Source organism: Clinocottus analis, unplaced genomic scaffold (assembly GCF_023055335.1).
Source record: "Clinocottus analis isolate CAN_PGR_092001 unplaced genomic scaffold, fCliAna1.0.p SCAF_65, whole genome shotgun sequence".
Classification (NCBI taxonomy): domain Eukaryota; kingdom Metazoa; phylum Chordata; class Actinopteri; order Perciformes; family Cottidae; genus Clinocottus; species Clinocottus analis.
Window position 1 is genome coordinate 85,001 of NW_027176224.1, and position 19,905 is coordinate 104,905.

The window sequence follows — 19,905 nt, forward strand, 5'->3', positions numbered from 1 at the left end:
GTGTGTGTCCTTCACAAAATGCTGTTTCCAGACCGTCCTGAGGTCAAAGGTCGTCCTGCTGCAGACGCTGAGAAACAATCCTGCGGTTGTGTCCGCCCGCTGACATCATGCTTTGTTCTGGCTCTGTGGTTTTAGTTGGCTGGGAGGAGGCGGGTGGGGGGGGGGAGTCGTGAACTCCAGGGGGTTAAAGGTCACGGTGATGGCGTCTCAGATCTCAGTGCAGTAAAAGCGACAGAAGAAGCTGGAGTTTTCATTATATTTATTATATATTTAGATTATTAAAGTATTATTAGAACAGGAACATTCACCCTTACAGATTAAACGTTGCATTCTGATCCAATTCATCAATTAGTTGACAGTTTGAATAATATTTTTTTCTTATTCTTCAATAAAAAATTTAAAAAAACAAGAAAATGTTCCGGTTCCGTCGTCTCAAACGAGGAGAACCGGAGCTTTTCCTCAGTTTGCCGATGACGGGTGAAGTGAACGTTGTCCTTGTCTCCTCCAGATGGACAGCTGCCGGCCGGCCCGGCTGTAGGTCCGTGATGGACGTGAGGTTTCCTGGACGTGGAGGAGACCGAGTCAGACCCAGACTCCATGTTGGTCGCCATGGCCTCGCTGGATGGGAACACGACGGTTGAGACGCTTCTGGCAGCGATCCACCTGGAGAGGTCAGAGGTCACACTGAGGACCTAAATGTTAAACAATCAATGCTAACACTTTGCCATTCAACCTGTTACTCCTACAATGTGTTGGTTAACAATCATGGTGGGCTATGGTGTTAGCATGGAGCATCTAAGATAGACAGGGTGGGCTATGATGTTAGCATGGAGCGTCCAACATAGGCAGTGTGGGCTATGATGTTAGCATAACGTGTCTAACATAGGCAGGATGGGCTGAGGTGTTAGCATGAAGCGTCTAACATAAGCATGGTGGGTTAAGGCATTAGCATGGAGCATCTAACATATGCAGGGTGGTTTAAGGCATTAGCATGGAGCATCTAACATAGGCAGGGTGGGCTAAGGCATTAGCAAGGAGCATCTAACATAGACAGGGTGGGCTAAGGTATTAGCATTGAGCGTCTAACATAGGCAGGGTGGTTTAAGGCATTAGCAAGGAGCATCTAACAGACATGGTGCGCTAAGGTATTAGCATTGAGCGTCTAACATAGGTAGGGTGGGCTAAGGCGTCATTATTTTGTAGACATTGTTCAATCAACATGCCTCTGTACGTTTCATTGTGTTTTTGACTGCAGGTACCTGGACACCTTCCATCGAGCCGGTCTCCTGTTGGCTCGAGACTTCACACACCTGGACCACGATGCCTTCGTCAGTCTGGGAATAACCGCCACAGGACACAGGAAGAGAATCTTACGCCTGGTCAATCACGTTCAGAGGATGGAGAGTCAAAGAGCCAATCAGAAGGCTCGTCTCCCACGTGACCGGTGTCAGTCTGTAACAGACATTCCCTCATCAGAGCGACGTCGGCGTGCTGCATTGCTCTGTCAGTCGCCAGGACCCGTGAACTTTGAGGCGTTCAGGAACAGCTCCGCTCCGAACCTCTGCGCCATGCTGACCAACTCCGAGGCCAGCAGACCGGCGGTGAAGCCGGTTCCCAAACCCAGAACTGTCTTCAACCGCCGGAGGACAGCGCCCGTCCACTTCTGTCCCACACCGGACTCTGCACCGCCCCAGTCCAGGAGGCTTTCCCAAGACTCCATCTGTTTTACTGTGTTAGAGGGTTTGACCTCAGGCGTCACGCCCACGTCTGATGACGGGTCGACCCCGTCCGGCCGAAGACCGAGTCAGACGGAGAGGAGGAGGCCGAGTCGTAGCTTGTCTCTGTCAGACGCTGGCCGGTTGTTACCTCCAGTTCCTCCGAGACTGAACCGCGGGGTCCCCACCGCCGTGTTCCAGGGGTCCCCCCCCTCCTCTTCCTGTTCCTCACCTGTACGGACGGACCAGGACCAGACGCCTCCTGTGACTTCCTGTCCCGGTAGTCTTGACAACAGCAGGCTCTCTGGATCCCCTGGTTCCCCCGGAGGTGGTGGGATGGAGATGGTCTCCAACGAGATCTACTGGGGGACTTCCCCGGGTTCTACTGCCCCCAGTGAAGGGAGGAGTTACTGGAGCCAGCAGTCAGCTCCTCCGACTCCACCCAGACAAACACCGGACAGGAACCCCGAGAGGAACAGGTAAGTTCCCTTTCAACTTGCTTCTCGATCAGCGTCCAAATAACAAGGTTCATTGGCTTTTGGTTTATTAAGGTAAATGTTATCAGCCTCAACACGTTCCACCAACCTTTGATTGACCAGCTGTCTGAGGTCTCCAAGGATTTACTTACGATTGCGGTTCCAGGAGGATCGTTGGATCTTTGACCAGCATCCGGAACCTTATCCACCCATTCGTTGACAGTGGGAGGGCTGCGTTTTAAGGGTTTTAAGGGTTTTAAGAAGAACTGCTTCAACACTTATTGAGAACAACTTTATCGTTTGGGATTGGGACACATAATCCAGTGGATCCAGTGTTTCTGTAGCTCGACCTCTGAGGACTACAAGTCAGGATATGTTCACAAATCATTCTGTGACAATGCATACTTATTGTTTGTGTGTTTTCAGTGGCAGCACTTTAAGTAACAACTCTTCAGGATCAGCCAGAGGTGAGTACAGAATGGTTTACAAGAACCACCATGTGAACCCCATTTTGCAGTTGTTCCTTATAAGTTCCTCCAACCTAGTTTATGAGATAGTTGGGGGAAGCTATATGTTGGCTAGACCAAAAATATAATATTATTATGCCTGAAGCAACAGATTTACTTGATAGATCGCCAGGATAAAGTGACACAACTTTAGTCGCATTTTAGAGAGCATGGGAAAGAAAACCTTAGGATTTCAGCCCTTGAGTCCAGGGTGGGCTGGTCCATAGCCCAAAGCTGTGCCACTGGAGATCCTCTGGATCCAGAAATTAAAAAACAATATGGCCCAGTGGCTTGAGGAAGAAGAGGGATAAAAAGTTACCTGTGTGCCCGTGCTAACCCCTAATCCCATCCAGGCTGCAGTTCCCAGGTAACTCAGCGTTTTCTGTTCAACAGCTTCAACAGACGACCCTGAGGAGGAGATCAGCCCCTACTGTGAAACCGTCTTCCAAACCAGAAGGAATCCACATCCCTGTGAGGTGAGACAGAAGACACACACAGCTCATTCTGCCCCGTTCAGAAAATCAGCTAAAGGTAACTGAAATGTGGTCTATGAGATGTGATGACAAGCTTAACATGTACTTCATCATAATATGACACAAACAAATTAGATCAAAGATGAGCCGTTAAATTGCTTCTGACACGGACACCACGAGTGCTCCATCCAGGTGGAGGCGTTTGCAGACCACGAGTAGGACGTCCTGCTCCGGCTGCATGTGGGAGGAGCCGCCATTAGTGAACCCCCGCTTGGAGCTGGTTGGGTTTAATATGTCGAGTCTGCGATGACAAATGCGCTCTTAACATGTTGTATCCTGCAGAATGAAAGAAACCGTCTGGAGGACAGAGAGACGAGGACGGGGGAGGACAAACATGCAGAGGATCATGGGTAAGACCCTGATGTCTGCTCATGAAGACAACACTATGAAGCGACAGCAATGATTTATCTCAGTATAATAGTTGTGTCTGCATTCACCACAGAGGCAGACTATACTGGAATATACACCAAGCTGTCATCTGCGTATTGTCGGTTCTGTACCTCGGCCCACTTGGCTCTGTGGAGCTTCTCTCCAGAAAGTTACTCAGCTCAGAGTTCGTCCTGCAGGGTTCTTACGGTCATGGAAAACCTGGAAGAAAATGATTATTTCCAGGCCTGAAAAAATCCTTGAAAAAAAAAAATCCCAAAAGTGTAGTAAAAGTAATGTAAATGTTTTATATTCATGTGTTCATGACGTTTATTCAGGCTGAGTTTGAAATAATGAATCTGGCTCAAAATATCAGCAGCATACAGGCATCTATATAAATGTTTATTCTTTTAATCAAACTATTGTCTCTCATTCATTTGTGTCATTTAACGTTTACTGTATGCTTTAGGATGTTCATTGATAATTTCTCACTTTTTTATGTATACACCCAGATTTCACTCAATGTTTGGTCATGGAAATTTGGTTTCAAGTCATGGAAAAGTTATGGAAAAGTCATGGAAAAGTCATAGGAATGTGTGTGAACCCAACTGAACTTTGTTTCTGCCGCAGGCTGCAGAGGTTCTCCTGGACGAGGCGCTCGGCTCAGGCGCCTCCCTCCGGAGACTCTCGGGGCTACAGCACGGTGGGGGAACCTCCACCCGCCCTCCGCTACCTCTCGCTGCCGACGCACACCTTCGCCTCGGAGGCCGACGAGGACCTGACCATCTCCCCCTACGCCAGCTACACCTCGCTGACGGAGAGAGCGCCGCCCATCATCAGCGGCTGGCTGGACAAGCTGTCTCCACAGGGGTGCGTTTGATTTAGACAGTAACCGCAGAGAGTGAAACACCACAGGGGTACGTTTGATTTACACCACATCGGGAGGCGTCGCGGAAATTAGCGTTGGTTAAGGTGTTGGCTAAGGTCTCGGCTAAAGGTGTTGACTAAAGGTGTTTGCTAAACGTGTCGGTTAAGGTGTCGGCTAAAGGTGTTGGCTAAAGGTGTCGGCTAAGGTCTCGGTTAAAGGTGTCGGCTAAGGTCTCGGCTAAAGGTGTTGGCTAAAGGTGTCGGCTAAGGTCTCGGCTAAAGGTCTCGGTTAAGGCCTCGGCTAAAGGTGTCGGCTAAGGTGTTGGTTAAGGCCTCGGCTAAAGGTGTCGGCTAAGGTGTTGGTTAAGGTCTCGGCTAAAGGTGTTGGCTAAAGGTGTCGGCTAAGGTGTCGGTTAAGGTCTCGGCTAAAGGTGTCGGCTAAAGGTGTCGGCTAAAGGTGTTGGCTAAGGTGTTGGTTAAGGTCTTGGCTAAAGGTGTTGGCTAAAGGTGTCGGTTAAAGGTCCATGGAGCAGCTTTCCGGTGACTCACAGCTCCGGTTCTCTTGTAGTCGGTTCCCTCTGAGAACCCGTTGAGTGATCGTTGTGAGACCTTGGGTTGAGTTTATCTAGAAGTTAATTTGTTTCAACTTTGCAATTATTTTCATAGATTTTTTTACAGCACTGCCTGCTGACAAAGTGTGGCACTTTGAACATTGAAACACACTTTAAACACACTGACCACTTCACATGAATGGAATCCAGGCCTCCTGAAGCAGCTCTACAGGTGTGTCCGCATGTTGTCAGGTCCTGGAGTGAATCACGTAGCATAGTGTTAGCATGTTAGCATGCTAGTATCCACATGTGAGCAGATCTCGGAGCTCCTCCCATGTTCTCAGCCGGCCAATCACAGCACTCAAACCAGAAACCTGAGAAACCGTCAGAGAGCTTCCTGTTCTGTGTGTCTGTCAGGGGTCAAAGGTCAGCGCTGGCTGTCGCGCTGCACCTCCTCTCAGCTCCTCCTTGTGCCTTCTTCCTCCTGAGGAGCTTCCTCTGCCTCGTCATCCTCCTCTCCTCTTCCTCTTCATCGTCCTCCACTCGGTGTGTGTTTGTCTTTTCTTCCTTTCCTCCCGTTTCTCTACATGAACGTTCTTCTGTGTTTTCTAAGTGTTTCACCAATATTTGTTTGTAGAAATCAACACTGACACCAAAGTGTTCGTTATGAATCAGCTGAGAGCTCCACATTTATAAAATATGTCGGAATATTGTTATCCCAAAACTGTGTGGAAACTACACAAAAACCACCAGTCAGCTCGTCTGTAGATTTGTGTCTTTGTGTCTTTGTATCTTTGTATTTGCGTCTCTTTGCAACTGTGTATCTTTGTGTCTTTGTCTGTTTGTATCTTTCTCTCTTTGTAACTGTGTCTCTTTGTATTGGTGTGTCTTTGTGTCTGTGTCTCTATGTAAATGTGTCTATTTGTGTCTTTGTTTCTTTGTATCTGTGTCTCTATATAACTGTGTGTCTTTGTGTCTGTGTCTTTGTATCTGTGTCCTTTTTGTGTCTGTGTCATTTTGTCTTCTTGTATCTTTGTCTCTTTGTGTCTGTGTCTCTTTGTGTCTCTTTGTGTCTTTTTATGTGACGTCCCTTTTATCTTTCAGGAACTATGTTTTCCAGAAGCGCTACGTGAAGTTTGATGGTAAAACCCTGATGTACTTTGGCAGTGAGAAGGTAAAAACCACAGCAGCAGATATCTGAAGGTTGGTCTCAGTGCGTCACGATGAAGATGAAGATGAAGGTCTGTTTCCTGTCACCTGCTCTGTCCCAGGACGTCTACGCTAAAGGAGTGATCCCATTGGCTGCCATCCAGATGGCCCGCCCCGCCAAGGACAACAAGTTTGAAGTCGTGACGAGTCACCGAATCTTTGTTTTCAGGACAGAGAATGAAGGTAACACACACACGCATGCACACAGACACACACACACACACAGTGATGATGGTGATGATGATGGTGGTGATGATGATGTCTCAGTGCTGCGGCGGCGGTGGGTCGGCACGCTGCAGGAACACGTCAGAGATCAGCTGGTGTTCGGCCGGCGGCGCTTCGGTCCCGGATCTCACTGTCAGAAACACGGGTTCCTGGATCTGAAGGGGACCAAGTCCAGAGTGTACGCCGCCATCAACACGGAGCAGATCTGGATCTACAAGAGTGAACAGGTGAGACGCTTCTCACTTCCTGCGAGTCATCCACCCCAAAACAAGCCCTCGAGCAGTTTCAGGAGTGTCCTGTGGTGGACCTGGACTCTGAGCCGCTCGGCTTCACGGGGCTCTTCTGTGTGTGCAGGGCTTTCGTAACGGGATCGGCATCACGGTGATCGAAGCTCGAGGATCGACGATCAGAGACGGAAAACACAAGAGCTTTGAGCTCATCACTCCGTACAAATGCTTCAGGTATCCACCGAGGCCCTCATGCCCTGCTGGTGGTTTCTGTTCTGTAACAGGGACTCGAGAGACTGAGGACAGGCTCTGTCCAGACTGCCTTTGCTAGTCTCTGTTAGTCTCTGCTAGTCTGGACCGGTCTCTGCTGGTCTCTGTTAGTCCCTGTTAGCCTATGCTAATCTTTGTTAGTCTCTACTAGTCTTTGCTAGTCCCTGCTAGTCTCTGCTGGTCTCTGCCAGTCTCTGCTAGTCTCTGCTAGTTTCTGCCAGTCTCTGCTAGTCTCTACCAGTCTCTACCAGTATCTGTTAGTCTCTACCAGTCTCTGCTGGTCTAGTCCTCGTCCTTCCAACCAGCCTCTCCTCGGCCCCCTCAGCTTCACGGCGGACTCGGACCGGGAGAAGCGTGACTGGATGGAGGCCCTGCAGGAGGCCATCGCAGAGACCCTGTCGGACTACGAGGTGGCCGAGAAGATCTGGTCCAACCGATCCAACCGCATGTGTGCCGACTGCAAGGCCCTGAACCCGGACTGGGCCTCCATCAACCTGTGTGTGGTCATCTGCAAGAACTGTGCAGGTACCGGGTCTGAGACCTGATCAGAGCCTAGACCAGAATGATGCGGCTTGATGGCGTTACCTGTCTGTATGTATGTGTGTGTGTGTGTGTGTGTGTGTGTGTGTGTGTGTGTGTGTGTGTGTGTGTGTCTGTGTGTGTGTCTCAGGACAGCACAGAGGTCTGGGTACGATGGTCTCAAAGGTCCAGAGTCTAAAACTGGACACCAGCGTGTGGAGCAACGAGGTCGTTCAGGTGAGACCAGAACCGGCTGCTCCCAGAGTTCATAGACCTGGAGTTACACTTGTAACTATATCAGTGGTTTCAGCTCCTGTGTTTGTGTGTTTGTTTGTGTGCGTCAGCTGTTCATCATGCTGGGCAACGACCGGGCCAACGACTTCTGGGCCGCCCGGCTGTCCGTGTCGGAGGAGCTGGACTGCGACGCCCCGCCGGACCAGAGGAGGGAGTTCATCTCCCAGAAGTACCGAGAGGGTCGACACCGTCTCCATCACCCGGGGTTCAGCAGCCAGGAGGAGCTCCTCAAGGTCACACACTTTACTCATGACCGTGTCCTGAAGGTCACACACTTTACTCATGACCGTGTCCTCAAGGTCACACACTTTACTAATGACCGTGTCCTCAAGGTCACACACTTTACTAATGACCGTGTCCTCAAGGTCACACACTTTACTCATGACTCTGTCCTCAAGGTCACACACTTTACTAATGACTGTGTCCTCAAGGTCACACACTTTACTCATGACCGTGTCCTCAAGGTCACACACTTTACTAATGACCGTGTCCTCAAGGTCACACACTTTACTCATGACTCTGTCCTCAAGGTCACACACTTTACTCATGACTCTGTCCTCAAGGTCACACACTTTACTAATGACCGTGTCCTCAAGGTCACACACTTTACTCATGACCGTGTCCTCAAGGTCACACACTTTACTAATGACCGTGTCCTCAAGGTCACACACTTTACTAATGACCGTGTCCTCAAGGTCACACACTTTACTCATGACTCTGTCCTCAAGGTCACACACTTTACTCATGACTCTGTCCTCAAGGTCACACACTTTACTAATGACCGTGTCCTCAAGGTCACACACTTTACTCATGACTCTGTCCTCAAGGTCACACACTTTACTCATGACTCTGTCCTGAAGGTCACACACTTTACTCATGACCGTGTCCTCAAGGTCACACACTTTACTCATGACCGTGTCCTCAAGGTCACACACTTTATCTCTCTCTCTCTCTCTCTCCACCAGGTCTTGTGCTCAGCGGTCTCTGAACAGACTCTTCTAAAAACTGTCACAAACATTTTCTCGGAGGCGGAGTCAGCTCACCTCTCAGACGAGTCCGATTCCAACCAACGACATCATCACCTGCTGGACCGCTACACCGCGTCAGGTCTGGTCTCTACTGGTCTCTACTGACCTGGTCTTTACTATACTCTATACTCTATACTCTTGTTGAAGGTCAGTAGTGACTAAGGTCAGTAGTGAGACAGACTTTTATGCTACTGAGTCAGTCAGGATCAGAACCAGGACTAGAAACAGAACCAGGACTAGAAAACAGGACTAGAACCAGGACCAGAATCCACACCAAAGCCTCACTCTACCGTCAATCTGATGTTGTCATTCTGAAGATGACCTGTTTGATCTGTGTGTTTCCTCTCAATGTTCATTTCTCCCTCCAGACCCCAGCGTCTACGACGAGATCATGCAGCCCGTCCTCCACTCCGGGTTCCTCTACAAGTCCAGCTCCGTCCACCGGGGGGCGCTGTCCAGGAAGACTAGAGACGGTAGGAAGAGGAGGTGGTAGCAAGCCTTTGGTACCAGGTCTCTGGGTGCAGGTCTTTAGAAGCAGGTTTTTGGGAGTGAGTCTTTGGGATCAGGTCTTTGCGATCAGGTCTTTGAGATCAGGTCTTTGTGAGCAGGTCTTTGGGAGTAAGGCTTTGGGATCAGGTCTTTGGGAGTAGGTCTTTGGGAGTAGGTCTTTGGGATTAGGTCTTTGGGAGTAGGTCTTTGGGAGTAGGTCTTTGGGAGCAGGTCTTTGGTTGCAGGTCTTTAGGAGTAAGTCTTTGGGATCAGGTCTTTGGTAGAAGCTCTTTGGGAGCGGGTCTTTGGGAGCAGGTATTTGGGAGCAGGTCTTTGGGAGCAGGTCTTTGGTAGAACATCTTTGGTAGAAGGTCTTTGGGAGCAGGTCATTGGTAGCAAGTCTTTAAAAGCAGGTCTTTGGGAGCAAGTCTTTGCGAGCAGGTCTTTGCGAGCAGGTGCCTCTATGTCTTCGTTCCCTGTGAAATTAAACCCACTGTGTCGTCGTTGTAGACTTCCAGAAGTTCTGGTGCTCGGTGGACCGGTCTCTGCTGTTCTACGAGTCGGACCGGTCAGCCGATCCCTGCATGCAGATCAGCATCAAAGACGTGGTGTGTCTGGGCGTCAGTCGGCCCGACGCCTCCAACAACAGCAACGGCTTCATCGACAGGTTCGTCCTCCAGATGCATTCGTGGCGTCCACACTCGATTGTTTCTCGTCCCCGTGGTCCACATGTCCATCATGTCCACATCGCCAAGTGGTCCACTATGTCCATCATGTTCCTCCATCTGTCCTCAGGTTTCGTTACACCTTCGAGTTGTATTTGACTTCAGAGAAACTTTACCAGTTCGGTTTGGAGACGGCCGACGCTCTGCACAGCTGGACCAGGTCCATCGGGAAGGTCTGACCCTCAGACCCTCTGTCCTTGCACATTGGTGCCATTCCGGTCCTCTTCGGTTGAGGCGGTGTGACGTAATGCTTTTCTTCTCCACCAGGCGGCCACCCCGCTCAGCTGCCACTGCCTGCTGACTCGGGAGTTTGAGCGGGTCGGCCTGCTGCGCTACAGAGCCATGCTGGACCCGCAGCAGTGGAAGGAGGCCTTCTTCGTCCTGCAGAAGTCCAACCTCTTCATCTGTCCCCGAACCGACGGAGCGGCGGAGGACATCATCAACCTGAACCGTCTGCAGGAGCTCAGTGAGTCCTGGTCCGGGTTCTGGTCTGCCGACACACCGGGTCTTTCCGGATCGATTTGGATAAAAGTGTCTCTGTTTGCGTTGAAGGTATCACCTCCGAGACGGAGAACCACGAGAAGAAGGACATCTTGGTTTTAGTGGAGAAAGGAAGGTGAGGTGGAGCCTTCCTCTGCTGGACCCCCAGACCATCTGATCCTGCTTCTATTCCCCCTCACGGTCTGGTTTCCTCTGTCTCCGTCAGGACTCTGCACCTGCAGGGCCTCGGCCGGACAGACTTCTCTTTGTGGTACTCGGACATCCAGCGAGCGGCCGGCGGCAAAGGGAACGCTCTGAGGGAGCAGCAGCTGAGCAGGAACGACATCCCCATCATCGTGGACAGCTGCCTCGCCTTCATCACTCAGTACGGTGAGGAAGACACACCAAGCTGACTCACCAGAGCATCCTCTCTGCAGATCCTCGTTCTGGTCTTCGCTGTTCACACCACCTGTTGGAGACCTTGAGCTGAGCTCTTCTTCAGTCCGGTAGACAGAGGCTGTAACTCTGAACCTCTTAACTCACAGTCCAGATGTGCTGAAGATTAGAAGGAAGTGATTAGACCTCGTGGGGACCTGAACATCGCTCCTCGTGGTTCAAAGTTCAAAGCAGGGAGGGTCTCAAAGTACTTTTGGTTCCCCAGTACAGAGGTTTCTTAGTTTTCGTGTCCAAAAATATTTATTGTGAAAGGACATCCAGAAAGTGTCCTCGGTGAGCTTCTCTACAGAAACACTGAATTTAGAATGATGGGACCTCCTGGTTGATCCCTGATCTGATGCAGGTTCAGGTTTAGTGCGGGTTGTGACGATCTGAGCATGCTCTGCAGGTCTGGGCCACGAGGGGATCTACAGGAAGAACGGGGCCAATTCCAGAATCAAGCTCCTGATGGAAGAGTTTCGTAAAGACGCCCGGAACGTCAAACTGCGCATCGGAGACCACTTCATCGAGGACGTGACGGACGTCCTGAAGAGGTTCTTCAGGGAGGTCGACGACCCCATCTTCATGGCCGACCTTCACCCTCTGTGGCAAGCAGCCGCCAGTGAGTCCACTTCACATTTAATGTTGTAGCTTTTTTAAGCTAATTGCAGATGCTTTTTACCCTACTAAGTATCTTAGTGTTGTAGTACTGCTTCATTTCATAGGATTTATATGCCAAAGTATCCATTAAGGTCAAATGTAGTTTTCCCGTGAGACGTAGTGGAGTAAAAGTAGAAGGTAGCAGAACTTGGAGATACTTGCAAGTACACGCATAATAAAGTCCAGTACTTGAGTAAAAGTACTCAGTATGAACTCTAACTCCAGGAGCATCAATCCTCAGAGACTAGTATTTGTGCATTGGCGCCCACAGAAAGCTCAAAGTGGCGTTTCTATGAGTTCTGAGGTGTTTGTGGAGGTTTGAAGGCGGTTCTGTTTCCTCAGAGCTCCCTCAGAAGAGCCAGAGGTTGGACCGCTACAAAGAGATCATCCGGAGTCTTCCTCGAGTCAACAGGACCACCCTGACTGCTCTCATCAGCCACCTGTACAGGTGAGCTCACGCTCGCCGCCCTGCAGCTCTGGAACCAGCAGCCGCCTGTCGTCTCCTTGTTAAATACCCGGCTTTGCCTCCTCCGGGCCAGAGTCCAGAAGTGTGCCGACCTGAACCAGATGTGCACCAAGAACCTGTCACTGCTGTTCGCCCCGAGTCTGTTCCAGACCGACGGGAAAGGAGAGCACGAGGTGAAGATCATAGAGGATCTGATCGACAACTTCCTGGTCGTGTTTGACGTGAGTACCGCCCGAGCCGCTGCTGCTTTGTGACGCGAGAACTGAACTAACCCGCTGAAGTTCTGGTCCACTAACCCGCTGAAGTTCTGGTCCACTAACCCGCTGAAGTTCTGGTCCACTAACTCGCTGAAGTTTTGGTCCACTAACTTGCTCAAGTTCTGGTCCACCAACTCGCTTAAGTTCTGGTCCACTAACTCGCTCAAGTTCTGGTCCACCAACTCGCTTAAGTTCTGGTCCACTAACCTGCTAAAGTTCTGGTCCACCAACTCGCTAAAGTTCTGGTCCACTAACCTGCTGGAGTTCTGGTCCACTAACATACTGAAGTTCTTGTCCACTAATCCACTGAGGTTCTGGTCCACCAATTCGCTGAAGTTCTGGTCCACTAACCCGCTGAAGTTCTGGTCCACTAACCCGCTGAAGTTCTGGTCCACCAATTCGCTGAAGTTCTGGTCCACTAACCCGCTGAAGTTCTGGTCCACTAACCCGCTGAAGTTCTGGTCCACCAACTCGCTAAAGTTCTGGTCCACTTCCAGATCGACGAGGAGCACCAGACTCAGATCGAGCTGGAAATCAGCCTCATCACCACCTGGAAGGACACTCAGGTACTTTCATGCAGTCAAGAGGATATAAAGTTAATAATAACTTAGTAATAGTTAGTAATAGTTTTATAATAAGTTAGTAATAGTTTTATAATAAGTTAGTAATAGTTTTATAATAAGTCAGTAACAGTTAATAATAACGTAGTACTAGTTAGTAATAGTTAATAACGTAGTACTAGTTAATAATAAGTTAGTACTAGTTGAGTGAGCACTCATGAGCGCTCTGTGTGCAGCTGTCTCAGGCTGGAGATCTCATCATCGAGGTCTACCTGGAGATGAAGATCCCAGACTGCTGCATCACTCTCAAAGTAAGTGTGAGTACAGATCATGAACCCACTGACGCGGCTCTTTAACCACCTGCTGTGGGCGTGACCTGCAGGTGTCTCCCACCATGTGCGCCGAGGAGCTGACCAATCAGGTTCTGTTCATGAGGAACGTCCCGGCCGGAGACAAAGACGTCTGGATGACGTTTGAAGCCATTGAGGACGGACAGCTGGGTGAGACGGCGACACACCTGGACACCTGTCTGTCTCTCTCCGTCACACCTGGAGGAAGTGGGGAAGAGGGGCGGGGGGGGGGACCAAAGACAGTCCTGAACCAGGTCCACCTGAGACCGACTTGAGACTAAGACACGAGGAACCTTGAGGCGGATCTTAAGTCAGTAAACTATTAGCTCATAAAGTTTTATCTTCTTGGTCCTCCGGTGACAAACCCTTTATCTTTAGATGTCGCTGCCACAAGGAATTGTGGGTAGTTATGTCCTTTCTTTTGGTGAAGGAAGGTGCAGTGATCAAGGAGATAGGAAAGGAAGCGTTAGAGCTCCTTTCCTAATCATTTAGAGGATTCTAGCAGCTCTCAGGTGAGTTCAGGGAGCCTGGGACGTTCTACGTATCAGGTAGATTGTTGTTGTTGTTGAGGATGATAATGTTGTTGTTGTTGTTGTTGTTGTTGACATCGTTGTTGTCGTGGTCAGAGCGGCTGCTGCACCCCAAAGAGAAGGTCCTGGAGCAGGCACTGCAGTGGTGCAAGATGGCCGACCCGAGCTCCGCCTACCTGGTGGTGAAGCGAGTTCCTAAAGGAGACGGGCTCACGGTGCTCACCTGTACGTCACACACACTACACACCGTGCTACACACTACACACTGTGCTACACACTGTGCTACACACTACACACTGTGCTACACACTGTGCTACACACTACACACTGTGCTACACACCGTGCTACACACTACACACTGTGCTACACACTGTGCTACACACTACACACTGTGCTACACACTACACACTGTGCTACACACCGTGCTACACACTACACACTGTGCTACACACCGTGCTACACACTACACACTGTGCTACACACTGTGCTACACACTCTGTGTCTCTCAGCCTATAAGAGTGAGATCATGAAGATCGGTCCTCTGAGGTGTCGTGAAGAACCCCCGAAGCTCCTTCAGGGCCACCGGTTCCAGGAGAGGACGTTCCAGATCCTGAACCAGCAGCTGCTGCTGCTGAAGGACAAGAAGGTGAGGTCTGCGTGGGACAGGTGGCCCCAGTAGACCATGTCCCTGTGGGGCCCCTGTAGACCATGTCCCTGTGGGTCCCCTGTAGACCATGTCCCTGTGGGGCCCCAGTAGACCATGTCCCTGTGGGGCCCCAGTAGACCATGTCCCTGTGGGGCCCCTGTAGACCATGTCCCTGTGGGGCCCCTGTAGACCATGTCCCTGTGGGTCCCCTGTAGACCATGTCCCTCTGAGGCCCCTGTAGACCATGTCCCTGTGGGGCCCCAGTAGACCATGTCCCTGTGGGGCCCCTGTAGACCATGTCCCTGTGGGGCCCCAGTAGACCATGTCCCTCTGGGGCCCCTCTAGACCATGTCCTTGTGGGGCCCCTGTAGACCATGTCCCTGTGGGGCCCCTGTAGACCATGTCCCTCTGAGGCCCCTGTAGACCATGTCCCTGTGGGGCCCCAGTAGACCATGTCCCTGTGGGGCCCCAGTAGACCATGTCCCTGTGGGGCCCCTGTAGACCATGTCCCTGTGGGTCCCCTGTAGACCATGTCCCTGTGGGGCCCCAGTAGACCATGTCCCTGTGGGGCCCCAGTAGACCATGTCCCTGTGGGGCCCCTGTAGACCATGTCCCTGTGGGGCCCCTGTAGACCATGTCCCTGTGGGTCCCCTGTAGACCATGTCCCTGTGGGGCCCCTGTAGACCATGTCCCTGTGGGTCCCCTGTAGACCATGTCCCTGTGGGTCCCCTGTAGACCATGTCCCTGTGGGGCCCCAGTAGACCATGTCCCTGTGGGGCCCCAGTAGACCATGTCCCTGTGGGGCCCCTGTAGACCATGTCCCTCTGAGGCCCCTGTAGACCATGTCCCTGTGGGGCCCCAGTAGACCATGTCCCTGTGGGGCCCCAGTAGACCATGTCCCTGTGGGGCCCCTGTAGACCATGTCCCCGTCCCTCACTGTCTCTCCTTGTTCAGAGCATCAAACCGGAGAAGGAGTGGTCTCTAAAGTCCATGAAGGTCTACATCGGCATCCGCAAGAAGCTCAAGGCTCCGAGCAGGTAACCTGTGTGTGTGTGTGTGTGTGTGTGTGTGTGTGTGTGTGTGTGTGTGTGTGTGTGTGTGTGTGTGTGTGTGAGAGAGAGGTCAGAGGTCATCATAACATCTCTGTCTCTGCAGGTGGGGCTTCACGGTGATGTCACACAAACACCAGCTGTAAGTATCTGATCAGCCTCCGATACTACTGGTACTAGCTCAGCTCGTAGTACCACGTGTACAAGTACTCTGTACCACTGTAAACGTGCATTTTAATGATTTATACATCTATCATCTTTAAAAAAACATGTATTAGTTGATTAAGAATCACACACGAGACCCAGCTGACAGGAATATATATATATATATATATATATATATATATATATATATATAAACGTTTATGGATCATCTCTTGAGATCAATATTGTTTCTCTCTCAGGTTTCTGTGCTGCAGCTGCGAGGCTGAACTGTGGGATTGGATCACCAGCTTCCTCAAGGCTCAGGTCAGATTAACTCTAATCCCTTAATATGAGGATCTGATCCTGTCAGATTAACCCTCGTCCCAGTATGACGGTAGATTTGTGACCCGAGCAAATTTATAGCAAATTTATAGTTTGTAAATTTTTTTTTCAAAATCTTTGTTCTCGATTAAAAAAATTGCTCTCAAAAAAAAATACGCTCTCAAAAACAAGATATGCTCTGAAAAAAAAATAACACCTCCAAAAAAAAAAAAACTGCTCTCAAAAAAAAAAAAAGCGCTCTCAGAACTGCTGTTGACATGCAGCCCCACTTTCTGATGCATGTACCGTTAGCTCACAGTGGCTAACGGTACATGCACCTGATGCATGTACCGTTAGCACCCAGCGGCTAACGGTACATGCACATGATGCATGTACCGTTAGCACCCAGCGGCTAACGGTAGATGCACATGATGCATGTACCGTTAGCACCCAGCGGCTAACGGTACATGCACATAATGCATGTACCGTTAGCACCCAGCGGCTTAGAGCAACTTTTTTTTGGAGAGCAATTTTTCGTTTTAAGAGCAATTTTTTGACAGCGTAACTTTTTTTTTTGAGAGCAAGTTTTCATTTCGAGAGCATTGTTTTTGACAGCGTAATGTTTTTGGAGTGTTTTTTTTTTTTGAGAGAGAGCAAATTTTAGTTTTGAGATCATTTTTTTTGGAGAGCGTATTCATTTTTGGAGAATTTTTTAAAAAAAATTTTTGAGAGAGAATTTTTTTTAAAATTGAGAGCAAAGATTTGGAGATAATTTACTAACAAACTACAAATTTGCTCGGGTTCTTTAGACGCGTTCTACAGACGTGTTCTTCAGACGCGTCCTCGCGGTCCTCACGTTCTCCCGTTGGCTCCTGTCTCCAGAACGATGACCCGGGTCCTCCGGTTCTGCGGCGCCACTCGTCCTCTGACATCTCAAAGCAGAAGTTCGGCACGATGCCGCTCGTCCCGATCAGAGGCCGCGAGAGCAGCAGCCTGCTATCAGCCAATCAGACGCTGGTCAGTACCACGAGCGCCGATGACAAGTACTGCTACTGAGGGGTACCTGAGGGTACTTTAAGATACTTTAAGATACTTTAATTTTAGGATACTTTAGGGGACCTGAGGGTAATTTAGGATACTTATGGGTATTTGGGGTACTTTAGGGTGATTCAGGATAATTCAGGATCCTTTAGGGTACTTCAGGTTACTGTAGGGTACTGTAAGGTACTTTAGGGTACTTTAGGGTACTTAAGGTTGCTTTAGGGTACTTAAGGTTACTTTAGGGTACTTAAGGGTACTTAAGGTTACTTTAGGGTACTTTAGGGTACTTGAGAATACTTTCTCCTGTCAATATAGTGACTTATTGTTTACTTCTACTTATAATTCAGGGTACCTGAGGGTACTTTAACTTACTCTAGGCTACTTGTGGATACTTTAGGATACTTTAGGGTACTTCAGGCTATTTTAGGCTACTTTAGGATGCTTTAAGGTACTTTTGGGAAGCTTTAAAGTACTTTCTCCTGGTAATGTGATGACTTATTGTTGTCTTCTAGAAATCCTTCCAAAGGTAAACTGTGTTTCTGTCCTTTCATCCTGATAATCAATAAACGTTTCTCGTATCTCACTCGGCTCGGATTAGTTTGATCGTTGACACAAAGTATTTCTTAAGACGTTAAAATACTTTTACACTAAAAGTTAAGAATCAACTTGTTTTCTGTTCGGAGCAAAATGAAGATTTTCTTGAATAATTCAGATGTTTTATAACATGTTCTTCTCTGCAGAGAAAGTTACACGACAGAAGGACTCTCTCCATGTACTTTGTGAGTACATGTACTTTCATTGAGTACTTTGTGAGCAAATGTAAATGTACCATGTACAGAGTGTATATATATATATATATATATATATATATATATATATATATATATATATATATATATATATCTACATATCTACTCGTATCTGTGCCCTGCAGCCCATGAAGGTGCAGCAGGACTCGTTGGAGGAGCGCTCCGAGTCTCCGGACCTCCCCGAGCCGCTCTACGAGGAGGTCGGCGACTTCGGCCTGCAGGTGCTGAAGTCTCTGGAGACCAGCTTCCTGTCCGGCGGCGCCGCCGAGACCCAGGAGGTCCCGGACCACCGGCCGCTCAGGCTGGTTCCCCTCCAGGCCGGACGCTCGGACCACGGGATCGACCCCGACCCGGTGCTGACCGCCGCCGGCTCCGTGGACGGAGGAGGAGGAGGAGGAGGAGAAGGAGGAGGAGGAGGAGGAGGAGGAGGAGGAGGAGGAGACTGCAGCTCTGTGGACATGAACGCCTTCCAGCAGCCGGCAGAGAGGAGGAAGAGGAGGAAGAGGAGGGAGCAGGGGATCTGTACTCCATCACAGGAGCTGCTGCTGCAGGAGCTCTCCTCTGCTTTCACCAGGAAGGAGGAGCAGGATGAGGAGGAGGAGGAGGAAGAAGAGGTAGAAGCGGAAGAAGAGGAGGAGCGGCCATATGACTTCTGAGAGGAAACGGGACCGCTCAGCTCCTCTTAGCTCGGCTCCTCTCGGCTCCTCTCAGCACCTCTCAGCTCGTCTCTTGGCTCCTCTCGGCTCCTTTTGGGTCCTCCGAGCTCCCCTTGGCTCCTCTCGGCTCCTCCCGGCTCCTCTCAGCTCCTCTCGGCTCCTCCCGGCTCCTCTCGGCTCCTCCCGGCTCCTCCCGGCTCCTCTCGGCTCCTCTCGGCTCCTCCCGGCTCCTCCCGGCTCCTCTCAGCTCCTCTCGGCTCCTCCCGGCTCCTCCCGGCTCCTCCTCAGTCATCGCTCAGAGTATTTTAGTGAAGGTGCTGCAGGTCTCAGATCAGCTGACCCTGAACGTTCAACGAGCTTCATTCACATTAAAAATCATATTCAGGACTGAATGACTTTGAAGGAGGACTCAGGAGTTCAACCCGCAACCTGCTGCTGCCACTGTGATTGGCTGAGAGGTCGCCTGACTCGAGTGACATCACTGTTGGTTTGTGGCTGAAAGACGGAAGTGAAGAAGAACGAGTGGTGTTTATTATATAATATTACATTATCTTATATTGTATCATAATACATTCTATTATATCGTATCATATATTGTCGTATATACATATTAGATATATTTGTATTCTCTTTCTGCCAAATGACAGTTCAGCATCGTCTTCATCACTTCCTGTTGTACAAGATGTTGATTTCTGCTCTATTAACTTCCAACATGGTCATAATCATAATAAAGAGCTTCCTGTAAGCAGTCTGTAAGCAGAGTGTCTGCTCTTCATCGTCAGCTCGTCATCATCAGCTGCTTCAGCATCTTCATCATGCATCCATTATCCGAACCACTTAATCTTATTTAGAGGCTGAAGAGACACAGGTCTCAATGTAGTGATGTGTCCTTTCAATTTATAATGATATCTATAAATATTTATGTATTGAACGTATTCATTCATCAAAGACATACTTCATCAGTGATGATGATGCTTCATAAGTGTTTCTGCAGCTGAAGGAACGAGGTGTAGTTCCTCCTGTCGGCCACCAGAGGCCAGCAGACACCAAGAAGACGAGACGCTTCATTCTGTCGACAAACAACACGGAGGAAGTACAAATACACATAAATACATCACCCTGAAACTCTGTCTCAGAACATGTTCATCATTATTATCATTATTATTGTTATTGTTATGGAAGTCGCTAAAAGCTTCTGATGGTTTCATTTAAAGTGACTTTATTCTCTGAGGGAGTCAGACCTCTGGTGGCCTCCTCGTCTTCTGGAGCTCAGCAGAGCGGAGGAGGAGGAGGAGGAGGAGGAGGAGGAGGAGGAGGAGGAATGAAAAGAGGAGAAGAAGTCGTGGACGGGAACGCAGCCGGCGGGGCGGCGAGGCGAACAAAGAGGATGATGGATTCCAGAGGGAAGACTCGAGCTCCTAAATCAGTTAGTCCTGAGCCGCCTGACCTCTCGCTGCTCATCCGGCCTTTGAAGCGTGCAGTTCAGGGGGAGGAAGCCGAT

At 49.7% G+C, this 19,905-nt stretch overlaps 1 protein-coding gene across 1 annotated transcript in view; it reads left to right on the plus strand.

Annotated features, from left to right (window-relative positions):
* Positions 1-19,245, plus strand: part of arap3 (ArfGAP with RhoGAP domain, ankyrin repeat and PH domain 3) — a 24,019-nt gene extending 4,774 nt beyond the window's left edge. Inside the window, exons 2-35 of the mRNA XM_068604198.1 lie at positions 509-671; positions 1,256-2,194; positions 2,618-2,658; positions 3,091-3,173; positions 3,513-3,580; positions 4,227-4,466; positions 6,119-6,188; positions 6,286-6,406; positions 6,491-6,675; positions 6,803-6,909; positions 7,271-7,470; positions 7,616-7,701; positions 7,809-7,991; positions 8,724-8,865; positions 9,155-9,259; positions 9,786-9,942; positions 10,071-10,173; positions 10,268-10,466; positions 10,553-10,616; positions 10,707-10,870; positions 11,325-11,537; positions 11,918-12,023; positions 12,115-12,262; positions 12,796-12,864; positions 13,095-13,169; positions 13,241-13,358; positions 13,835-13,963; positions 14,248-14,384; positions 15,339-15,421; positions 15,540-15,575; positions 15,838-15,901; positions 16,781-16,915; positions 17,680-17,718; positions 17,874-19,245. Of these exons, the coding sequence (XP_068460299.1) occupies positions 598-671; positions 1,256-2,194; positions 2,618-2,658; positions 3,091-3,173; positions 3,513-3,580; positions 4,227-4,466; positions 6,119-6,188; positions 6,286-6,406; positions 6,491-6,675; positions 6,803-6,909; positions 7,271-7,470; positions 7,616-7,701; positions 7,809-7,991; positions 8,724-8,865; positions 9,155-9,259; positions 9,786-9,942; positions 10,071-10,173; positions 10,268-10,466; positions 10,553-10,616; positions 10,707-10,870; positions 11,325-11,537; positions 11,918-12,023; positions 12,115-12,262; positions 12,796-12,864; positions 13,095-13,169; positions 13,241-13,358; positions 13,835-13,963; positions 14,248-14,384; positions 15,339-15,421; positions 15,540-15,575; positions 15,838-15,901; positions 16,781-16,915; positions 17,680-17,718; positions 17,874-18,404 (5,214 nt within the window). The 5' untranslated portion in view covers positions 509-597 and the 3' untranslated portion in view covers positions 18,405-19,245. The remainder of the gene's footprint in view (positions 1-508; positions 672-1,255; positions 2,195-2,617; positions 2,659-3,090; positions 3,174-3,512; positions 3,581-4,226; positions 4,467-6,118; positions 6,189-6,285; positions 6,407-6,490; positions 6,676-6,802; positions 6,910-7,270; positions 7,471-7,615; positions 7,702-7,808; positions 7,992-8,723; positions 8,866-9,154; positions 9,260-9,785; positions 9,943-10,070; positions 10,174-10,267; positions 10,467-10,552; positions 10,617-10,706; positions 10,871-11,324; positions 11,538-11,917; positions 12,024-12,114; positions 12,263-12,795; positions 12,865-13,094; positions 13,170-13,240; positions 13,359-13,834; positions 13,964-14,247; positions 14,385-15,338; positions 15,422-15,539; positions 15,576-15,837; positions 15,902-16,780; positions 16,916-17,679; positions 17,719-17,873) is intronic.
* The last annotated feature ends 660 nt before the right edge of the window (positions 19,246-19,905 follow it).